The 22,470-nt window shown below is 37.0% G+C and overlaps 1 protein-coding gene across 1 annotated transcript in view; it reads right to left on the bottom strand.

The window, feature by feature from the left end:
- Positions 1–22,470, bottom strand: part of MLLT10 (MLLT10 histone lysine methyltransferase DOT1L cofactor) — a 292,936-nt gene that overhangs the window by 71,413 nt on the left and 199,053 nt on the right. Inside the window, 2 exon segments of the mRNA XM_027776734.1 lie at positions 5,759–6,328; positions 10,296–10,551. Of these exon segments, the coding sequence (XP_027632535.1) occupies positions 5,759–6,328; positions 10,296–10,551 (826 nt within the window).

Here is a 22,470-nt window from a genome sequence, read left to right as displayed (position 1 = left end):
TACACCATGGGCTTGTGTGCTCACATGGTCAAGGACATCCCAAGATGGGAACCCAGGACGTTTTCCCATGTGGGTCCAGTTGTGTTACTACTGAGCCACCACCTGACTCAAAACAAACCAATCTTTAAAAAAAGAACATCATGAAAAACAATTCTGGATGATGATGTATACAGCGTACAGTTTTTCCTTCTAACTTACTGATACTGGAGGAAGTTTCCTGCTTCTACAATTAATAAGTGATTTCTCAATTTAAAACTAGTCTAAAGAAAAAAACTAACTTTTTCAAACCAATAGGTAAATATTATTGCTAAAAATTAAATTACTGGTTCAAACTTGCTTATTGATCTCTTTAATTAAAGTATGGACATTATACTAGCATGATTTTAGACCACCATCAGCAAGTATCTGCTGAATTTCATAATTGAGTAATAGCTCTGGAATCAGGGAAAATGCATACCTTCACCACTTACAGCTATGAAAAATCTGTGTCTCAGTTTCCTGATCAATAAAATGAATAATGAGACTGAATATGTCAGTGCTTAACATGGTAGGTGGTACATACTAAATGTTCATCAGCAGTTAGCAATTCTCAAACTATTATAGTTAAAAAGGGATAATTCCTAGATATTCATGATGTTTAGCCAAGCCCCCTTCTAAAGATAAACCACTTTTTACTACTAAGTTTATCAGTGAGAAAATACTCTGACCTAGTCATAGAACTTTTATTAAAATGTATAAAATGAGGGACCAACAGATGATGTGATGGTTATGCTGCTGGACTCCCATGGTTCAAGTCTGGGAAGTGTATGTGTCGTGCCCATCCCACATGGAGAAGGAAGGAGAAGGGATTGCAGTGTGGCCATTTACGACCCCCCGAGGTGTGTGTGGGGGGGTGATTTCTCACTGTCTGTCTGTCTTTCTCTGTCTCTCCAGCAAGTGTATGCACCTTATAATAAAAAATCTCTTTCAAAAAAAGTATAAAAAATGATCTCAAAACATTTTAAGTTTTGTAATCTTATTCCATACTTAGAGATTTTATGTTTTTTAATTTGCTAAAAAGCATGTGCACTCCCTGGAGAGGGACAGTGAAGAAAGTGAGAAAGCACACTCCATGAGGGATGGCCATGCTGCATTCCCTTCTCCATTTCTCCTTTCAGGATTTTGTGTACACACACATGCACTTGGACTGTTTTTTAAGCCTCCAGGTCCAGGAATCAAACTGTACAGTTGGCCCTGTGGAATCCAGCCACCTTAACCATCACACCACAGTCTTCAGGAGTGATTTTTTTCCCTTAGAGAGGTTTTTGCTATAGGGCGCATGCGCACACCAGTGAGAGAGAGACAGAAAGCGAGAACTCACTTCCTAAGGGGGATGGTCAGGCCGCAATCCCTTCTCCTCCATTCTCCTCCCAGGATCTTAAGCACACACGCATATGCGCCCAGCGTGAGTTTAAATGACCAGGTCCAGGACTTGAACCACGGTAGACTACATGAGAGTCCAGCGACATAGCCATTATGTCAACTGCTGGTCCTGTGATTTTTTTTTTTTTTAATGAGAGAGATTTTTGCTATAGGATGTGTCCGCTCACCAGACAGACAGAAGAGAGACAGAGACAGAAAGCAAGAAATAACCCCCCAAGAGGTATGGCCATGCCACAGTCCCTTCACCTCCATTCTCCTCTCAGGATTCTGGGCACTCACACACATGTGCCCAGTTTTCAAGCCTCCAAATACAGGACTCAAATCGTGGTTGGCAATGTGGGAGTCCAGCAGCATAATCAGTATGCCACCCGCTGGCCCCTTAGGAGTGATTTTTAAAGGTAATTTTAAAAACTTTTTTTTTTTGGAGAGATTTTCACTGTAGGGCGCGTGCGCTCGCCAGACAGAGAGAGACATAGAGACAGAAAGCGAGAAATCCCCCCCTCCTCTCGGGATCTTGGGCACGTACGCACACGCGCCCAGCGTGAGTTTTAAGCCACCGGGTCCGGGACGTGAACTGCAGTCGACTACGTGGGAGTCCAGCGACATAGCCATTACGCTAACTGCTGGTTCCCTAAAAAACTTTTTGAAAGGACCAGCAGATGATATAACGTTTACATCACTGGAATCCCACATAGTCGACTACAGTTCGATTCCCAGACCTGGTGGCTTAAAATTCACAGGGTACACCTATATGTGTGTATGTCCAAAATCTCAAGAGGAGAACGGAGGAGAAAGGACTGCAGGGTGGCCATCCCTCCTGGGGGAGTGATTATTGCTTTCTGTCTCTCTGGCAAGCACACACACCCTATAGCAAAAGTCTCTCTCTCTAAAAAAAAAAAAAAAACAACCAACTTGACAACTAAAACTTGGTAAAGACACCTTTTTTATTTTTAGGTATTTGCCATAGTGCATGTGCACTCACTGGGAAGAGAGAGAGGGAAGAGGGAAAAGGAGAAATCACCCCACTGGAGGATGGCCACGCCACAATCCTTTTACTCCATTCTCCTCTCAGGATTTTGGGCATGCATACACATGCACCCAGTGTGATTTTCAAACGGCCAGGTCCAGAGCTCAAACTGCAGTTGACCATGGGGGAGTCCAGTGTCTCATCACCATACCACCTGCTGCCCCCTAAAGTCACTCATTTCTGTAAAATAATAACACTTATAGGAATTTTCTCCCAAAATTATTATGTTTACCTAACAGTAAGGGAAGAGAGATATAAATCCAACTATTTTCTGCTATAGATGTACCACAAACACTACCCTCTAAAAGGAAAAGTTCTGTTGGAAACATTTTTTGCCACATCTAAAATATCCCTAGATGTGTAGCAGGCAGAAAAATCTTTTCAGGGATATAAATCAATATTTTAATTTCATTAATTTGAAGATATATGTTTCAAATAAATGTGGAAATAAATTTTCAGAGATTCTAGACCATGCTTCAAAAACTATAGGAAACCAGTGATCTCTCTTTACATAAGAAAATTCAGGCTTAATTTTCTCAGTAAGAAATCTGATTCCTGGGCCTTGTGCTAAAAATGAATCTGAACTCAATTTTATTCTGAGTAAATTTGTCCAAGTTATTACTTTTTTTTTCTTTTTTTGGAGAGGTTTTTGCTATAGGGCACGTGCGCTCATCAGAAAGAGAAAGAGGGACAGAAAGTGAGAAATCACCTCCCAGGGGGTATGGCCATACCACAATCCTTTCTCCTCCCTTCTCCTCTCTGGATCTTGGCCATACATGCACACGCACCTGGCATTAGTTTAAGCTGCCGGGTCCCAGACTCGAACCGCGGTCGACTACATGTGAGTCCAGCAACATAGCCATTATCCTAACTGCTGGTCCCTAAATCATTACTTTTTGTGACTAAAGGCTAAACCTTCTGGTCTCAAAATAAATAAATAAATAAATAAAAACACATATTCAAATGTTCAACATATTTGGCTTTTTTTTTCTTTTTTAGATTTTTGCTATAGGGTGCATATGCTAGCCAGAGAGACAGAAATACAGAAAGTGAGAAATCACCATTCAGGGAACATGACCACGCTGTAATCCCTTCTCCTCCATTCTTGGGTATGTACTTACACAAGCCCAGCATGAGGTTTATGCCGCTGGGTCCAGGACTCAAACCAGTTGACTATATGGGAGTCTAGCGACAAAACCATTAAGCCATCTGCTGGTCCCAACATATTTGTTTTTACAATGAAATTATTTTTCTTTTTTAAAAAAAGAATTATCTATTTAATTTTATTTCTTCTTATTATTTTTTAATGACTTTATTTAACTTTATTTTATTTATTTATTTTAATTTGACCAGAGAAGAAAAGAGGGAAGGAAGGAGAGAGGAAGGGAGGGAGGGAGGGAGAGAAAGTAAGCTGCCAGGTTTGGGACTTGAACTGCAGTTAGTCCTGTGGGAGTCCAGCACCCTGCCCTTAACCACCATGCCACCTGCTGGCCCTAATTATTATTATTATTACTATTATCATCATCATCATCATCATTATTATTTAGTTCACCAGAAAGAGAGAGAGAGATTTAGACAAACAGGAAAAGTAAGAAAGCAAGCCACCAAGGTCTGGGACTTAAACCAGGTCAGTCACATGGGAGTCCAGCACCTTAACCACCATGTCACCTGCTGGCACCATGTAATTATTTTTCATTGTAATTTAAATATAGTTTGCCCCTCTAAAACTGTCTCTCCACCAGAGGGGCTTCTGGCCCCTTAAGGATACTGACATTTTTTTATTTTCAGCACAGAAATAGGTGGTCAGAATGGAGTGCTACCAGCATCTAAGTAGGCAGGACTGGGGATTCTGGAAAATGTCCTACAATGCACAGGGCAGCAGGGGACACACACCATTACCCCACCCCAAGTATCAGTAATGCCGAGATTGAGAAATCCTGCCCTCGAACAATCTTTAATGCTGTTATTAATTAAACAATCCTTAGTTTCAGGTCATTTCTTGGGGGGGTGGGAGAGAAGGAGCCTGGCATATTTGCCAGATGGATCTATTGATCCACCACAGGCACTGAAGATACCTAGCAGAAATTCCTAGCTGTGTGATCTTCAGTAGCTTATTTTAACTCTGAAAGCCTCAGTTTATCAGCTATTAAATGAGGGCATTTGTTGCCCTTACTTCATGTAACTGTTGTTAAATGAAAAAAAAAAAAAAAAATAGTATAGAGCACTTATCAGAACCTGAGACATAACAAATGCTAGTTACAGTTACTGTTTCTCATATCTGACCTGATAATTGCTCATTAAAGTTAGTAGATGCAAAACTAGAAAAACAATCCAAAATCATGTACTTATAAAAATACATGCACATTCTTCATTAAATTTTATTTATTACTTTTCCATACTATCTCCCACCTACAATCCCCACCAATTAGTAGAAATTATACAACCCCTTATACTTTATATTAGCTAACACTCATTATTTCAACAATCAGAAACCTAAAACCAAAGGAGAGGTAAGGTTTACAATCAAAGTTTATTGAAAACAATTTCTCTCAAATTGAAGATGAAATTTAAAAGATAAAGGTCGATACTGAAGTTAATTTCAAAACTATTAAGGGTTTGTCAAAAAATATGCATTTCAATAATTTTTTTTAAAAATTGAAAGTAATATTGATAATACAAATTGCAAGTTACAGAAACATAACAGTGATGTGAGTAACAACATGTATAAATTCACTTATACTAGAATAAAAATAATGGCAAAATTATTAAATGATTTAAAAACAAAATTGAATCATTACACATCTCCTGAAATAAAATGACTGATAAATTCCACAAATTTAAATCATTTATCAATTAATTGAAAAACGTAATTCCATTAACATTTGTATGAGAATTGTTTAGAAATGAAGACTAAAAGTGAAGTTTAGAAATAGGGAGCTCAAGACAAACAGCAACCAAAAACATACTGCAAAGATCATCACACTTTAAATGTGAATTCTGAGTTGATTTAAAAAATATTATGCAATTAAAGCAAAAACAAAAATGGGAAATGAAATGTAGATGTTTGACAAGTAAAGGATGAACAATTAACTGTTTAGCCTACATTTCGTTAAGTAACAACAGATTAATGCAAAGCAGAGTTTCCAAACACCAAACTATCTTAGATTTTAAGCCATTTGTTTCATTAAGAAATGAAAAATTGAAATGTCACTTGAATATCATGTACTAATCAAAGTTGAAAACTTTTGGGGATAGAGAAAGGGAAGTGGTGGTGGGAGTGAGGAAGAAAAATAACCGGTAAATCCCTACCTGAGCCAACTGGAGATGAACCAACACTAAGACTTTGTAAACTTCCATTCCTGAGCAATGTAGGAGATTTCTGAAGACTAGAGCTTGTTACACTTCCTGCAGCTGATGCTACAGATGATGTTGGTGAAGCAGAAGAAACTGAGAGATGAGAAACATTCTCTTGATTTTTATTTCCTTTGGGTCTACCAGGCCCATGCTTACTTTGTTTATTTCCTTTTCTTTTCTTTTCCTTTACAGTTTCTTCTTCTATACCAGAAGTTTGAGCCCGCTTATATCCTGCTGTAGGAAGGCTGGAATTACCCAAATCTCCAGGTGAATTTTCAAAGCTTTTAGGCTGTGACATAATAGCTGAGGTCGAAGGGAGACCAATTAAGGAACTAAAACTATTCAACCCCCCTTCCTGGCTTCCAGACTCTCCTTTATGTACATCTTTGGTTGATGATGACTGTTGGGAATGAGTATAACTGTCATTACGCAGATCTGAGTCTGTAAAGCTCAAGAAATCCTGGGGAGACTGGACTGAACTTCCAGAAGATGATTTTACACTGCCTGGAGTTCCTGAAAAACTGCCTGCAGTTAAAAAAAAAGGGGAGGGGGGGAGAAGGGGTAGGAAAAGAAAAATATGGATGCAAAAGTTCCCATAAGCAGTAGATGTAAAACAATCATCAAAAAGAAGGGTAAAAAAAATTAACTAAAAAACTTAGGACATTACTATATACATCAAGTTCGATTTTAAAAGGTTATTACCCAAATCAAATTTATCTATAAAATTATCTTTAAAAACACTTATCATTTTATAGGTAGTATTCAATATGTATTTACTGTTCACTTGCAAGCCATCACTTACACATTTACTAAAATACAGATGAGCTACTTTGAACTACATTTTACCACAGCATTCCGCATTCTCTCCCCAAGCACGTTGGGTATGTTTGAAGAAGGACTGAAGAACAGCAAAATCTCCTTTTAACAGTCATGCAAGGAGACCTAGCAAGAACTACAATTTGAATATCTGGCAGAGCTGATTCATTTTCAAATGTTGAAAGTATGACTTCAATGTTCCCAACATACAATAACAACCAAAAGATGTTTCTCAGGTCGTGAATAATAAGTTTAATTATTCAGCTGAATCTATACCAACAAAACATAGATTTAACAAAATAATGATTACATGGAACCTAATCTACACCTTGCATTCTCCTAGTAATCTTTTCGTAGTGCTGAATAAAGAGAAGAAACCAGCCACTAATATTCTGCTGTTGCTTTCATGAAAGTAAAATCATGGGAGAGGCAGCTTTCGTGAAATTTTTCTACAACTGCTTATTTTCTCCCTGCTCTTTAGTTAAAGAACATTGGTAGCCCAGCATGTCATTCTGAGCTGTAACAACCTCGAGGTTCACATCTGCCAGAGAGAAAATTAATTTTGCCTGGCATGAGACAACAGTTGGGTCCACCATCCCATCTCACCACATCCTCTTCATATTTCCTAAACGAAGTAGCAAGAGTGTAGACTCAGGTGTGACCATATATCAATTATGTTTCCTGATACTAAAGCATATTTTGTATCTTAACTAATGTGCTTGGAAACAAAAACTCAAAATACAGCATTTTATTGGAGCAGAAAGGAAATTTCAAGCTAAGCGCTAAATTTTATTGCAGAGCACATTCACATGTAATCACACACAAATCAACCTAAATATTTACAAATATTTATTTCCTCACACACAAAAATGTTTTATATCTAAAATCTCAAGATTTTGATTTTTAGATTTTAACCTTCTCTGAAACCTTGTATTTTAAAAAATAGTTCTAAAACTTAACTTTTTCAAGAAGTACATCTATTTTATTAATTTACAAAATTATTTGTATTTATGTGAGAATTTTCAGTTTCTGTTTGTATGGAATATATTTATATATATATATATTTATATTTATATTTATATTTATATTTATATTTCCCATTTGCAGAGTGAAATTTTGCACATTTTCCTGCTTAACTCATATTAAAACTTTACAATAACTGATATTTCACACGGTCTCAAGAAGGAGGCTGATGGGAGGTAGAAGAAAGTAGGGTCCTTCAGGCCAGTCCATGGCTGGGTATTTAAGACAGCAAGATCCCACATGGCCGACTACATGGTTTCAGACCAAGATTGGGGTCTTGAAAAATATGGTAGGAGCCTGTTCAGACTTGCCCAAAATCCAGAAAGGAAGGAGAGATGGCAGAGAAGGGATTGTGATGTGACCATTCTCCATGAAAAGTGCATTTCCACCCACCCACCTCCCCACCCCCTTATCTCTCTATGATGAGAGCAAGTGTCCTCATGGAAAGAAATTTTTAAAAAAAGAAAGTAAGGTACCTCAGTCAGAAATTTTATTATTAATGAAGTGGAAAATATTTGTTAATGCTTGAACATGTGGAATTATTTTCAGTGAGAAACTTGCTTGGTTTGGGAAAATACCTTAAAGTCTTTCTCAAGACTTTTGTTTACAGTAATTATAAAAACTAACTCGAACAATCCTCCCATTGAAGGAACTTTCAAATATATTTTTAAAAAAATAAGAAAAAAGAATCTTCCTGAAGGTTTTGAAAGCTAGTTACTGAAGATTCAGTCTTAGAGGACAGAGCTATACCATCATCTCTGGGTATTTACTGATGTGAAAGAGTTGGAATTCTGAGAAACTTGTGGGGATATGGATAAAAATTTGGGTGGGTATGGCACGGATAAACAACATGCACTTTGGACAGATTGACTGGGAAGTAATCATTTATATTTATATTTATATGTAGAAGTCATTACATTCCACCTGTCACTAATTTGCCCCATTATTAACAGCTATAGTAAAATTATTATCTATCTTGATCCGTCACCATCTGTCTGTCTTCTATACTTTGGAGTTTAAACAAATGACATTAGAAAGTCACTATTAGCATAGTTTCAAATACTTTAAAATATTGATATTTGTTATATAAAATATTTCAAATGTCATTTTCTAAAATTCACATACTTTCTCTATGAAAATAATTAATCAATTACCTTAAATACTCTATTTTTAAATTTCAACTTGAAGAAATTTTATAAAACATTACCTCAGATATTAAAACAACTTCTCTACCACTCTAACAGAGGATGAAAAAGATTCTTCAATGTTGTGAAGTTCAAGAAAATAGGAGAGTTCTTGTCTAAATGGATTATGTCATAGATTAAAAACTCAAAAATAAAATCTTAGTAGTAGAAAATAAGGTGTGAATTACAGAAGCATGGACTAGATTCTGATAATATAGTCAAAATGTGAATGAAGTTACATGAAAAGTTAAAGTTTCACTATTTACTTTCCAAAGTGGTATAAAAATAGTAACACATATTAATTCTAATAAAATAAAACAGTAAATCCGACATTTTATTTTTCTCCTTGTCTAATCTTCTGTTATATAATGTGTAAGTACACATATACACACACAAATTTAGAACCTGAAAAATGTTCCAGCCAAAATTATTACTTGTATAAAATATGTAAGTATACTTTTTAATCCTCCAAGATTTGAGGTATAATTTTTATTATCAGCAGAAACTTAAACGAGAGTTAATAAAAGGACAATTCTGGGAACCAGCAGATGGCATAATGGTTACGTCGCTGGACTCCCATGTAGTCAGCCATTACTCAAGTTTCGGACTCAGCAATTTTTATTCTCATTTACTCTGAGGGGCCGAGGAAGGAAAAATTATATTTATTAAATTATTTTACTAATATATTTTTCTCCAACAGTTTTAATGTTTCTATTTCTCAAAATATTTATGTTCATGTTAAAATTATACAAAGCAAAAACATGAAACATAGGGTTAATGTCATATAAAATATAGCATGCCCAGTTAATTTTGAATTTCAATTAAGTAACAAATGATTTTTCAGTATAAGTATGTCCCATGCAACAGTTGGGACATACTTATTTAAAAATACCACTTATTTATTTAAAATTCAAATTTAACTGGATATCCTATAATTATTAGCCTGCCCATGGAAGATGCATACTGAGAAAAATTCTACTTAAATTTCAAGCTTTATAATAAATGCATCATCAATCAACAACTGTTATTTACTGAAACATATTTACTTCTCCTAAAAGATTCTTCAGTACTAGTTTAACTATTAAAAATGTAAACCATAACTGTTTTAATGTTTAACTAGGAAAGGTAATCGAAAACAGTATATAAAAAAGAAAGATTATTTTATAGAGGAAAGAAAAACACTTGTTTGTATTTTTTTTTCTCCCCAATCTTAAGCTTTATTCCATATCTACTTAAACATTAAAATTACAGTTCAACTTTAGAAACACAAATCACAACACAAAAAGATAACAAAAGTTTCTAGAAATATTTAACAAGAAATACTAGTCTCTGAAGAAATATTACTATAGCAGCTATCTAAATAATCTAGAATGATAATAGTAGTTATAAAAGTAAATTCTTCTACAAAGCGTAACTACTACCAACCATCAAGAGAATGAGGATTTTAACTAAAACATCATAATTAATACCTTGAGGAAATGGGCTAGCTGCTGACACAGTCGTTCCAGGATTCCTTCCACCACCAGGCTTTCTTCCCCTTTGACCTGAGCTGTGAGCTGAAGATTTCTTCCCTTTGCCTTCTGGCCCTCTAGCCTCTGAAACATCTTTTCCACTAGAGGTGTGTGCAGAAACTTCCTGGAAATTTGCATTTGTAAATCGTGCTGTAGTATCTTCTAAACGCTTCAAAGATCCAGATATAGAGTTGTTGCTAGTGCTTGTGTAAGTCTATTATTTTGGTGGAAAAATGAAAGTTAAAAAGAAACAGTTACATTTTGGCTACAGAAAATTAAAGAAATACCACATATACAATAAAAATCATTGGGGTTTTCAGAAAACCATGAAAATTTCCGTTCTAAAAACAAGTCAGATCACTCGAGAAAATAGTGTAATAACTTATTTGAAAGCCCACTATTCCTACTTTTCTTTTTCTAAAGGAAAAAATATAGTTTATACTATGGCTGCTTGAGGATCAAACTGCAGCAGTCAGGACATCTTAGTCATATTTATTAAGTGACAGGTAGAAAACTGAAGGGACTGGGGCAGGCAGGTGGCATGGTGGTTGAGGGTATTGGACTCCCACATGGCCAACCACAGTTCGAGTAACAGATCTGGCGGCTTGCTTTCTCACTTTCTCTCACTCACTCACTCTGTCCCTCTCTGATCAAATTAATTAATTAGTTTATTAATTAAAGGAATAAATAAAGTTATATAAAATAATTCTTAAAAAAAAGAATATTGAAGGTACTTGTTTCTTAAGCACCATCACGTTTAACAAGAATATAATATTTCATGGACATGAAATTATTGGGGCATAGGAAAAGTCATGAAGGATTTTTCCATAGAAAATTAGGTCATGACATTTCTGGCGACTCAGTAAAATAATCTTTAGTGTTCAACATAAGAAGGTGATAATTAAAACAAATGTTTGAAGACTATACTCATGAGAGTATTAAGACTCTAGCGTAAAGCAAGAATTTTTTATTTTTGAGAGCTTTTTGCTATAGGGCACATGCACTCACTAGAAAGACAAACAGAGAGAGACAGAAGGCAAGATATCAGCCCCCAGGAGGGATGGCCATGCCACAATCCCTTCTCCTCCCTTTTCCTCTCAGGATCTTGGGCACGCATGCACACGCACCCGACGTGAGTTTTAAGCCACAGTGTCTGGGACTCAAACCACAGTCAACTACATGGGAGTCCAGCAACATAGCCATTACGCTAACCGCTGGTTCCAAGAATTTTTTTTTTTTTTTTTTTACATTTTTGCCATAGGGTGAGTGTACTGCCCAGAAAAAGACAGAGACAGAGACAGAGACAGAAGGAAAATAAGAAATCACACTCCCTCCAGGACAGATGGCCAAGCCACAATCCATTCTCCATTCTCTTGGGAGTTTAGGCACACATGCATATGCACCCAGTGTGTTTTTTAAGTTGCTGGGTCCAGGATTTGAACCACAGAGTAGGTCATGTGGGAATCCAACCCAGCACCTTAACCACCATGCCAGTTGCTGACCCCAAAGCAAGGATTTTTAAAGAATTCAGTTAAAAGCTGTTTTCTTTCCTTCCCTCCTATATATGTATCTGTTTATTTATTTTTGGCTATCTATTTATTTATGTTTGGTGATAGAGGGTACACGGGCTCACCAAAGAAACGGAGAAAGAGGAAGAGGAGAAAGTATCCCCAATGGGGACTACCTCCCTTTGGGATTTTGGGCATGCATATGGCCCTGTGTGTTTCTGAAGCTGTTGGGGCTGGAACTTGAACCATGCAATTCACCACATGGTATCTATAGCTGCCCCAACCACCAGGCCACGGAACTGGGCCAAAGGTTATTTTCAAAACACAAAAAAGTTAAAGCCTTTAAAAAACAGAAATAATTTCATTCAAGTATTAAGTTGAGGAAAAAATATATATTAAAGTGTCTAGATTTATATTACTATCTCTAATATCCCCTTGATGGTTCCCAATCATCCCTTTGATTTAGATACATTAGGGAAAAAGACAAGATAAAAATTTGTTTAAAAAATTAATCCAGTTTTCAGCCAATTTTAAAATACATGTCCAAATAATGGCAATTAAGGCCAGCAAATGACATGATAGTTAACATGTTGGATCCTACATGGCCAACTGCACAGATCAAGAACCAAACCTAGCAGCCTGAAAAATACACCAGGTATATATGTACACATGTGCCCAAAATCCCGAGAAGAAGGGATTGTGGCATGGCCATCTCCCCTGGGGGGATGATTTCTCATGCTCCTTCTCTCTGGTGAATGTATAAACCCCAAAGCAAAACTTTAAAAAAAAAAAAAAAAATTAAATGACTATGAAAGTATATTATACCAGATGTAAACTAATTAATGTGCTTTTCATGAAAGGTTTAGAAGGTCCACAGGGAAAGGATTTTAGATGTTGTTCTAAAATTCACTAAAGCATCAAAAGCCCCTAAAGCATTTAAGTTCACTATGTGCTGGGAACATAAGTGGCATTAAATTTCTATTGAATAAGTAAATAAATTAATATTTTTATAAGTCCATCTGAAATCTCTAATGTGAAAAAATTTAAATCTAAATGTATAAAAACGAAATTTCCCACAGTCATAATGAAAAATCATCACATAAAAATGAAAAATAAGAAAATGACAATCAAAATCAAGTTTCAAATGGTTGACAATTTTTAACAAAACTGATGTTCAAAAATAATATAAGACATAAAATGTTTTGACAACCAACTCTTTAGGCTAGCCCCCATAACATAGTGGTTAAGTCCTATACATTGGGAGTCAGATCCCTAATACCTGACCATAGTTCAAATCCTGGGCCCAGTGGCTTGGACATCTGATAAGGGCTCCAAGAGTGTGTGCATGTGTGCTCAAAATCCTGACAGGACAGAAAAATGGAGAAAATGAGATTGTGGCATGGCCATGCTCTCTGGTAATTAAAAAAAACAAATTTAAAAATCCCCACAAATCTTTAAAGCTACTTTCCTGATACTTGTCCTGTACTGCCAATCGCAGTTGCCATGATCTCTGTGCCATTAATAGATTTTCATCATCAAATATAAGAAATGTAATCTCATAAAAATAATCATTATTCTAACAAAACACTATCTACAAACACCAAAGGTTTCAGAGTGAGTTCAGAAAGAAAATCTCATTTGATAAACTGATCCCATTTAAACTAATGAAATGTCAAGGCTTAACTTTAAGAACATGAACCTTTTCCATGTCAATTTGGAAACTATTCATCATTTCCCAAAAATTTGTTTCTAATTACTTGAGTTGATCCTGAGAGTCTCTATTCCTCTCACATCTGATCCTTGTGTTACCCTAATGAAGTTCAAAAGTCATCCAGGGAAACATAACGGTATTCTTCACTCATGTACTTTCTTTATGTATCAAATAAAAGATGGAGAAAAAAAATATGGGTGGAGTACTAAGAATGGAAACACACTATTTGCTTCCACAAAACAATGCCAGTAAGGCTGGACAATTTGTTCATTTATTCAATGGAATGTCCTCAATTATACCCCAAAGTATAAATCTACCCATAAAATCAATGAAAATATGACACTTAGAAGAAATAGTATTAGAAACAAAGCAATGAATAAAATAATCAAGTTCCAGTAACAAAAACTACATTCAATAAAATTGTAATTGAATATTTTATTTTTTAAAAATTCCCACACCTTGGGGACCAGCAGATGGTATAATGGTTACGTTGCAGGACTCCCATGTAGTTGATCACAGTTTGAGTCCTGGACCTGGCAGCTTAAAACTCATGCCAGGTGTATGTGTGTGCATGCCCAAGATCCCAAGAGAAGAATGGAAAAGGGATTGCAGCGTGGCCATCGCCACTGGGGGGAGTGATTTTTCACTTTGTGTCTCTCGATCTTTGTCTGTCTGGAGAGTGCACATGCTCTATAGCAAAAATCTCTCTCAAAAAAAAAAAAAAAATTCCCACGCCTCGTAAGTATCAAAAAATACTGGAGACTTCTTGATATCAAATAAATTCTAGCAGAAAACGTTAACAATTAAAAAAAAAAAAACTACACATGACACCTAACCCCAATAAAAGGCTACATAGAGAAGGTCTTCAAAAAGTTCCTGGAAAATGTATATAATAACAAAATCATAGGGGCCAGCAGGAGGCATAGTGGTTGAGGCGCTTGACTCCCACTGGCTCACTGCAGTTCAAGTCCTGAACCCAGTGGCTTGAAACTCATGCCTCACCTGTGTACATGCATGCACAAAATCCTGAGAGGAGAATGGAGGAGAAGGGATCATGGTGCAGCATCTCCCTGTGGAATGATTTCTCACTTTCTGTCTCTCTTGTCTCTATGGCAAGGGCACGGACCCTATAGCAAAAGTCTCTCAAAAAAACAAAAGAGCCTGGGACCAGCAGTTAGCGTAATGGCTATGTCGCTGGACTCCCATGTAGTTGACCACAGTTCGAGTCCCAGACCCAGTGGCTTAAACTCACGCCGGGCGCGTGTGTGTGCATGCCCAAGATCCCAAGAGGAGAATGGAGGAGAAGGGACTGTGGCGTGGCCATCCCCCTGGGGGGTGGGGGAGTGATTTCTCACTTTCTGTCTCCCTCTGTCTTCTGGCGAGCGCATGCACCCTTATAACAAAAAAACTCTCCAAAAAAAAGAAAAAAGAGAAAAGAAAAGAACAGAACAGAACAGAACAGAACAGAACAGAACTGAACCTACATAGGACAAGGGCATTGCAGGGAGATATCTACATCTGAGATGTCCTGCTCATTTCTGGTACCAACATGAAGGCTGAGTAGCCCTCTCTTCCAAGTCACCTACCCAGCCCATAGCTAGAAAGGACAAGGGCATTGCTGAGACATCTACATCTGTGCTTTGTTCATTTCTGCTACCAACATGACGGCTGAGAAGCCCCAAACTACAGCCCCCGCCCTGTCCCGCTTCCAACTTACCTCTCCTGCCCACAGCTAGAAAGGCAGAAGAAAAAACTTCTCTCTCCTATAGTCTCTTTTTTCCTTCTTTTTCTCCCTTTCTCTCTGATCTTTTTAATGCTTTCCTTTGTTTTTTTTTTTTTTTGGTTTTTTTTTGAGAGGTTTTCGCTATAGAGCGTGTGCACTCGCCAGACAGACAGGAAGACAGAAAGTGAGAAATCACACCCCCCCAGGGGGGATGGCCACGCCACAAATCCCTTCTCCTCCATTCTCTTCTCAGGATCTTGGGCACGGTCACACACACGCCCAGCTTGACCCCCAGCTTGAGTTTAAGCGCCCAGGTCTGGGATTCGAACCACAGTCAGCTACATGGGAGTCCAGTGACATAGCCATTACACTAACTGCTGGTCCACTTTCTTTTAATCCTTCCTTTTGCTAATTCTTTCCTCTGCCTACATAGGACAAAAGGGCACTGCAGGGAGACATCTATATCTGAAGTGCTCTGCTCATCTTGCACAGAGATGCATGTTTTTTTTTTTAATTTTTCTATTATTCTGTCTTTTGTTCCTTTTCTTTTTCTTTTCTCTTTTCTGTTTGTATTCTCTTTTTCTCCTACCTTACCACATCATTATGCTGCTCAGCTTCTACCAGTGAGTCTACAGACAGGTTTATGTGCATAGTAGCCAAACCTCTGAATTTTGCTAGGCTTAGAGCTGCACAAAGGGAGCTTCCTTTATAAATCTGAACTCAAGTCTCTCTATGTGAATATCACATTGCAAAACACAACGGAGGAGATAAACTGGCACAGAAGTATCTCATACTAAAGGGAAGCACAAGAGCTTGTGACCAGAAACCACCACAGAGGCACAAGAAATATGAGAAACCAAGACATTTCTCTCAAGGGGAAAGAACAACCCCTCACCATCCACAGACTGTTGAATGGAATTCATAGATATATCAGATAAAGATTTCAGAATATGCAGTGACTAAACTAACAGAGTTCCAGGAGAAGAAAAACAACAAATTCTAGAAGATACAAGAGAAAAGGGACAATGAGTTCCAGTTGGTCAGGAAGTTCTTCCAAGATCTGAAAGAAGAAATACACACCATAAAAAAGAATCAAACAGAACCATTAGAGATGAAGGCTGTAATACAGGAACTCAAAACCTCCTTTGAAAATATTAAAAGCAGAGTAGATCATGCAGAAGGTCAAATCTCAGATGTAGAAGACAAAACCTCTGACCTTGAAAAAAAATCACCAAAAAGACTGAGAAAATAACCCCCCCCAACACTAGGTGCCATGAAACACCCAAACAGTAGGATAATTAGTATGCCAAAAGGTGAAGAAATTAATAGAGCATTGATAATCTATTCCATGAAATCTTGGAAGAAAACTTTCCAAACCTAGAAAGGTATTCGAATATCCAGACCCAAGAAATCCAAGAGACCCCAAATAGAATCAACCCCAAAAGATATTCTCCAAGGCACATTAATAGCCAGAATGACCAAAACCACAAACAAAGATAAGACACTAAAATTAGCAAGAGAGGGAGGGCATGGTGGCACCCACCCTATAGCAAGAGAGGGGACCAGCAATTGGTGTAATAGCTATGTTGCTGGACTGCTATGTAGTCGACCGCAGTTCGAGTCCTGGACCTGGTGGCTTAAACTCACATCAGGAGCATGTGCGTGCCCAAGATCCCAAGAGGCGAAGGGACTGTGGTGTGGCCATCCCCCCACCGGGGAGGGGGGGGGTGATTTCTCACTTTTTCTCTGTCTTTCTGTCGAGTGCATGTGCCCTATAGCAAAAACTTCCTCCCCCCACTCCCCAAAAAAAGACCAACAGAAGTTCTTGGAAGGATTGCTTGGTACCATAAACAGTTCTGCCTGGCACATAATTAAAGAATATTACTTTCTGATAGGCCCAAAAAACTTTTAAATACAGGTAGTTAAAGACACAGGCAGATGGTTAGTCCTTAACTTGGCTCAATAGCCATGGAAGGCTTTTTAAAGAGTCTAATCTGGGGACCAGCAGTTAGCGTAATGGCTATGTCGCTGGACTCCCACGTAGTCGACCGCGGTTTGCATTCTGGACCCGGTGGCTTAAACTCATGCCGGGCGTGTGTGCGTACATGCCCAAGATCCCGAGAGGAAAATGAAGGAGAAGGGATTACGGTGTGGCCATCCCCCCTGGGGGGTGATTTCTCACTGTCTATCTCTCTGTCTCTCTCTGTCTGGCGAGTGCACATGCCCTATAGCAAAAACCTCTTAAAAAAAAAAAAAAAAAGAGTCTAATCTGAAGTTCCTTAAAAAAGGTTCCAGCAAAGCCAACTACAACTACATCAGTTAGTATTCTTATAAGGCTTTGTGCAAATAACAGACCAAATTGAGACTAAATTTATTTATTATTTTCAAATAATTTAATTTATGCCTCTTTGGTAAAAGGGGGAATGGAGAGAGGAAATAAAATGTTTCAGAAGAAAATGACAGTGCACTTATTACTAGGTTTTACCTTTGTCAATATCTGTTTTTTTGAGTTTTTAGTATCTGCCTACTGTTTGAACAGAATCCTAACCTTTTTCCTGGCTTTAAATCTTAGGCAATTTTTCCTAACATTGTTGGATTTTGACTTATTAAAGCTATAACTGCTCTTCTTGAAATAAAAAAGATTTAAAAATGAAAAAATATATATACACCTGTTTAATGACTGCAGTAAGCTATATATCCTCAACTAGGTGCTACTTTATAGTATATTCATCCTATTCACTGAATTTTTTGCCTAAAGTCAGACATGTGATCATAGGTATGCTTATATTTGCCAAACTTGCTATTAAAAATATTTAGATTAGTTAAGATCCTTTATAAATCAACAAAATATGAAAAAAACTAAAAACATAAAAAATAAAGAAAACAATGCAATTTTATTTCTCCATCACAAGAAATTTATACTTCAATTTTCTCATTAACTTTTTAATTACTCATATACAGGTTTCACTTGAAAGAGGGACCTCTCTAACTCTGTTTGAAAGTCCATTTAAAAGTACTTGATTTGGGACCAGCAGATGGCGTAATGGTTACATAGCTGGACTTCCATGTAGTAGACCACAGTTCGAGTCCCAGACCTCGTGGTTTAAAACACACCAGGCACGTGTACATATGTGTTCAAAATCCCAAGAGGAGAAGGAATTGTGGCATGCCCGTCCCCCTCAAGAGGTGATTCTCACTTTCTGTCTCTCTGGTGAGTACATGCACCCTTATAGCAAAAAAAAAAAAAAAAAAAAAAAAAAAAAAAAAAAAACCCAACTCTCAAAAAAAAAGTACTTGTTTTACACTGTGCTATTCAAAGAATATGATACTTAAGAATTCCATTATAATTACATAATCAAGTGGAAATCTAAGAGGAAAAAAAGATTTTTTAAAAAAGAGAGTAAAAGAAGTAGGAGAGGATTTAAAGAGATTTACTGAGTAAGCCCAGGGATAAATTCACAAATCTGTTGTTTCCTTAGTCAGTTCTGAGCCTAACTGTTCCTCCCTCATAGTGTGAGCATCTCGCTGCTCTATGATTTCAGTGCTTAAAAACTAGTATTTTCTCATGCAAATTGGACCATAAAATGCAAAGTACTTCATTTGGTACTTAAATGAAGAAAATATTTTTATCTTGTAGCCAACTACAATTAATAGCGCTCAGATAAGGTGAAACACCGATATACCAACACAATAGAATGAATTAAGAACAGAAAATATTTCCCACTTCAAAAGCTTAAAATTATATTAAGAATTTTAAAAGGGAGCAGGTGGCATAATGGTTACATCAATAGACTCCCACATAATTGACCCCGGTTCAAGTCCTAGACCCACCATCTTAAAATTTCACACAGGGCACATGTACATGTGCCCCAAGATCCCGAGAGGTGAATAGAGGAGAAGATATTGCAGCATGGACATGCCCCTGGAATCCCATGTATCGACCATGGTTTAAGTTCCGGACCCGGTGGCTTAAACTCACGCCAGGCGCATGTGTGTGCATGCCCAAGATCCCAAGAGGAGAATGGTGGAGAGGGGACTGCAGCATGGCCATCTCCACTGGGGGTGATTTATCGCTTTCTGTCTCTCTCTGTCTTTCTGGTGAGCATTCGCACCCTATAACAAAAACCTCTCCCAAAAAAAAGAAAGAAAGAAAAGAAAAGAAAAACATATTAACAGAATAAAGTAGTCTATTCATTAAGAAGATATTAAAATTCTCTATGTTTGTACACCCAAGAGGCCTTAGAGGTGTCTATATCTATCCTTCACAATAATTGAACAATGAGTAAGGACACAGAAAACTTAAACTAACACAATATAAATCAACCTGACCTGACAAAACCACAATTGAATACATTATTTTGTAAAATACACAAAATATTTAACAAGATAATCCCATGTTCTGTGTCATAAAACAAAAGTAGTAATAAATTTATGAAAAAATTATTTCATAAAAAGGTACCAAACTAGAAGTCAATAACAAAAAAGATATATGGAAAATCTACAAATACTTCAAAGCTACATAACTCACTATATAAGCAACTCATTAGTCAAAAAGGAAATTGAAAAGAAAATTTTAAAATACTTTTTCAATTAAACAAAAACAAAAATACAGGCCAGCCACATGTTTTTGACACCACAGGGGTCAATTGATGTTCAAATTCAGACTAGTGGCTTAAAAAACTCAGTAGGCACATGGGCATGTTTGCATCAAATCCTGCGCAGATGGAGAAACGTAAGAGAAAAGAGAAACAATAGAAACATGAGTATGCCACATTGTGGCAATGCTTTCTCTAACCACATGCACTCTCTAGCAAAAATTTAAATTTTCAAATATTCTATGGCTTCTAATAATTTTAATATATCTATTAAAAATATATAGAAAAATTATTTGGCAACACCCACTACCAATGGCTGATAAAAACACTCACCAGGGACCAGGAGACTGTATAATGGCTATGTTACTGGACTCCTACGTAGCTGACTGTGGTTTGAGTCCTGGGCCTGGTAGGTTAAAACTCATGCTGGGAGCATGTGCAAATGTGCCCAAGATCCTGAGAGGAGAATGGAGGAGAAGGGATTGTAGTGTGGCCATCCCTCCCCCTGGGAGCTGATTTATTGCTTTCTGTTTCTCTGGTGAGTGCACATGCTCATAACACAAATCTCTCTTAAGAAAACACACACACACACACACACACACACACATACATTCAATAAACTAGGAAAAGAAGGAAACTTCCTTAAGATCATACCTAACAGTCAAAGATTAATTATTTCCTCCTAAAGTCAGGAACAAAGCAAAAGTGTCTACTCTCACTACTTCTACTCATCATTGCTTTAAGGTTCTAGTCACCATAGTAAGAAAAGAAATAAGAGGCATTTAGATTGGAGGACAAAGTAAAACTGTATTAGCTGCAGAAGGCATAATCACATATGAAGAAACTCTTATGGAATCAACAGCCATCTAGAACTAATAAAGTTTTGGCGAGGTTGCAAAATATAAGATCAATATAGAAAAATCAATTGACTTTCTATATACTAGCAAGAAACAATCAGAAATTAACACCTTATAAAATAATATTACCAAAGGATCAAATATAATCAAATATCTAGACATAAAACTACTCCTCAGATAAAGACTTAAATAAATAAATATTATATGCTCACAGATCAGAAGACTCATTTTAAGCTATTAATTATCAGGTTGTTGGAAAAGTCATGACGTGTTTTTCTATGCGAAAATGTGTCAAGACTTTGACAACAACACAGTATTTCACAAATGTTCCAAACACTCTTATTTCTCCAGACAATCTTATTCTAAAATTCACATAAAAATATAAGAAAAATAAGGGGGGGAGCAGGTGGTATGGTGGTTAAGGTGCTAAACTCCCATGTGGTTGACAGTAGTATGAGTCCCAGACCCAGCAGTTTGAAAGTCACTCAATCACATGTGTGTATGTGCCCAAAATCCTGAGAGAAGAATGGAGCTGAGAAGGGAGTGTGGCATGGTCATCCCTTCTGGGGGGTAATTTCTCACTTTCTGTGTCTCTGTCTCTCTGGCAAGTGCATATCCCCTATAGCCAAAAAAAGCTCCCTCTCAAAAAAATAAATAAATAAATAAATAAATAAGATTGAAGAAAAAGAACAGAGCTGGAGAATGCATGCTACTTGATTTAAACAGTCACTATAAAGCTACAGTAATCAAGAGTGTGGTACAATTGTAAAGACAAATAGAGCCAGAATCCAGAAATAAATCTATACCTATATGTTCAATTGTTTTCAACAAGGGAATAAAGGAATTCTGTGGAGAAACAACAGTCTGTTCCACAAATAGCTCTAGAAAAAAACATAGCTATTCAAACACATGACTTGATCTATAATTCACACCATATGTAAAAATTAACTCAAAATGGACCACAGACCTAAATGTAAACCCTAAAAATACGAAACTTCTTAGGAAAATAAAAAGAAATTGATAAACTGAATTTCATAAAATCAAGAACGTCTGCTACAAATAATATATCTGTAAAGGACTTGCAATGAGACACACCAGTGAAAAAGAGCAGGTGGTGGGGAGATCTGAATAGACACCTCGCCAAACTAAACGTACTGCAAATATGTGCTTGGAAAGATAACCACATCAAGAAAATGAAAATTAAACCACAGTAAGATACCACTAACACAGACAGATATCACTAGAATGGCTAGAATTTAAAAGACTGACCATATCCAGTGCCACAAAAAAACGCAGGGGAACAGCAACAGCAGAAACCCCTCCACTGTGCTCTGTGGAACCTGGTGTCATCAGGGCAAAGTGCTATATAATGCCTCTTTTTCTCTGAACATGTCTTCCTGGTTCTCGCTCCAACAAAAACCAAGATCAATTCATAACAGTCTGTTTACTCATAGCTTTCTCAATGGGACCCAATGATGACACTTGGGTCCCACAGCCTATTAAGTTGTGTTAGGTTTTCTTTCAATATGAATTCTATACCTCTTTCTCTCTACCTACAACACTGCAGATATAAGACCTCATATCATCAGACCTTATCCATTACCTTCTAGGTCTCACTGTTACAACAGGATTTGGCAAAGTACAAGTCTTCCAGACACTCCCTTGGTTTGTACAGCTCAGTGTTAAAAATAATTGTTATATTTTGAAGGTAGTTGGAAAAAAATTAAGGAACACTCTTT

Source organism: Tupaia chinensis, unplaced genomic scaffold (assembly GCF_000334495.1).
Source record: "Tupaia chinensis unplaced genomic scaffold, TupChi_1.0 Scaffold000060_1, whole genome shotgun sequence".
Classification (NCBI taxonomy): domain Eukaryota; kingdom Metazoa; phylum Chordata; class Mammalia; order Scandentia; family Tupaiidae; genus Tupaia; species Tupaia belangeri.
Note: the sequence above shows the minus strand (reverse complement) of the source record. Positions and strands in the feature narration are given on the sequence as shown.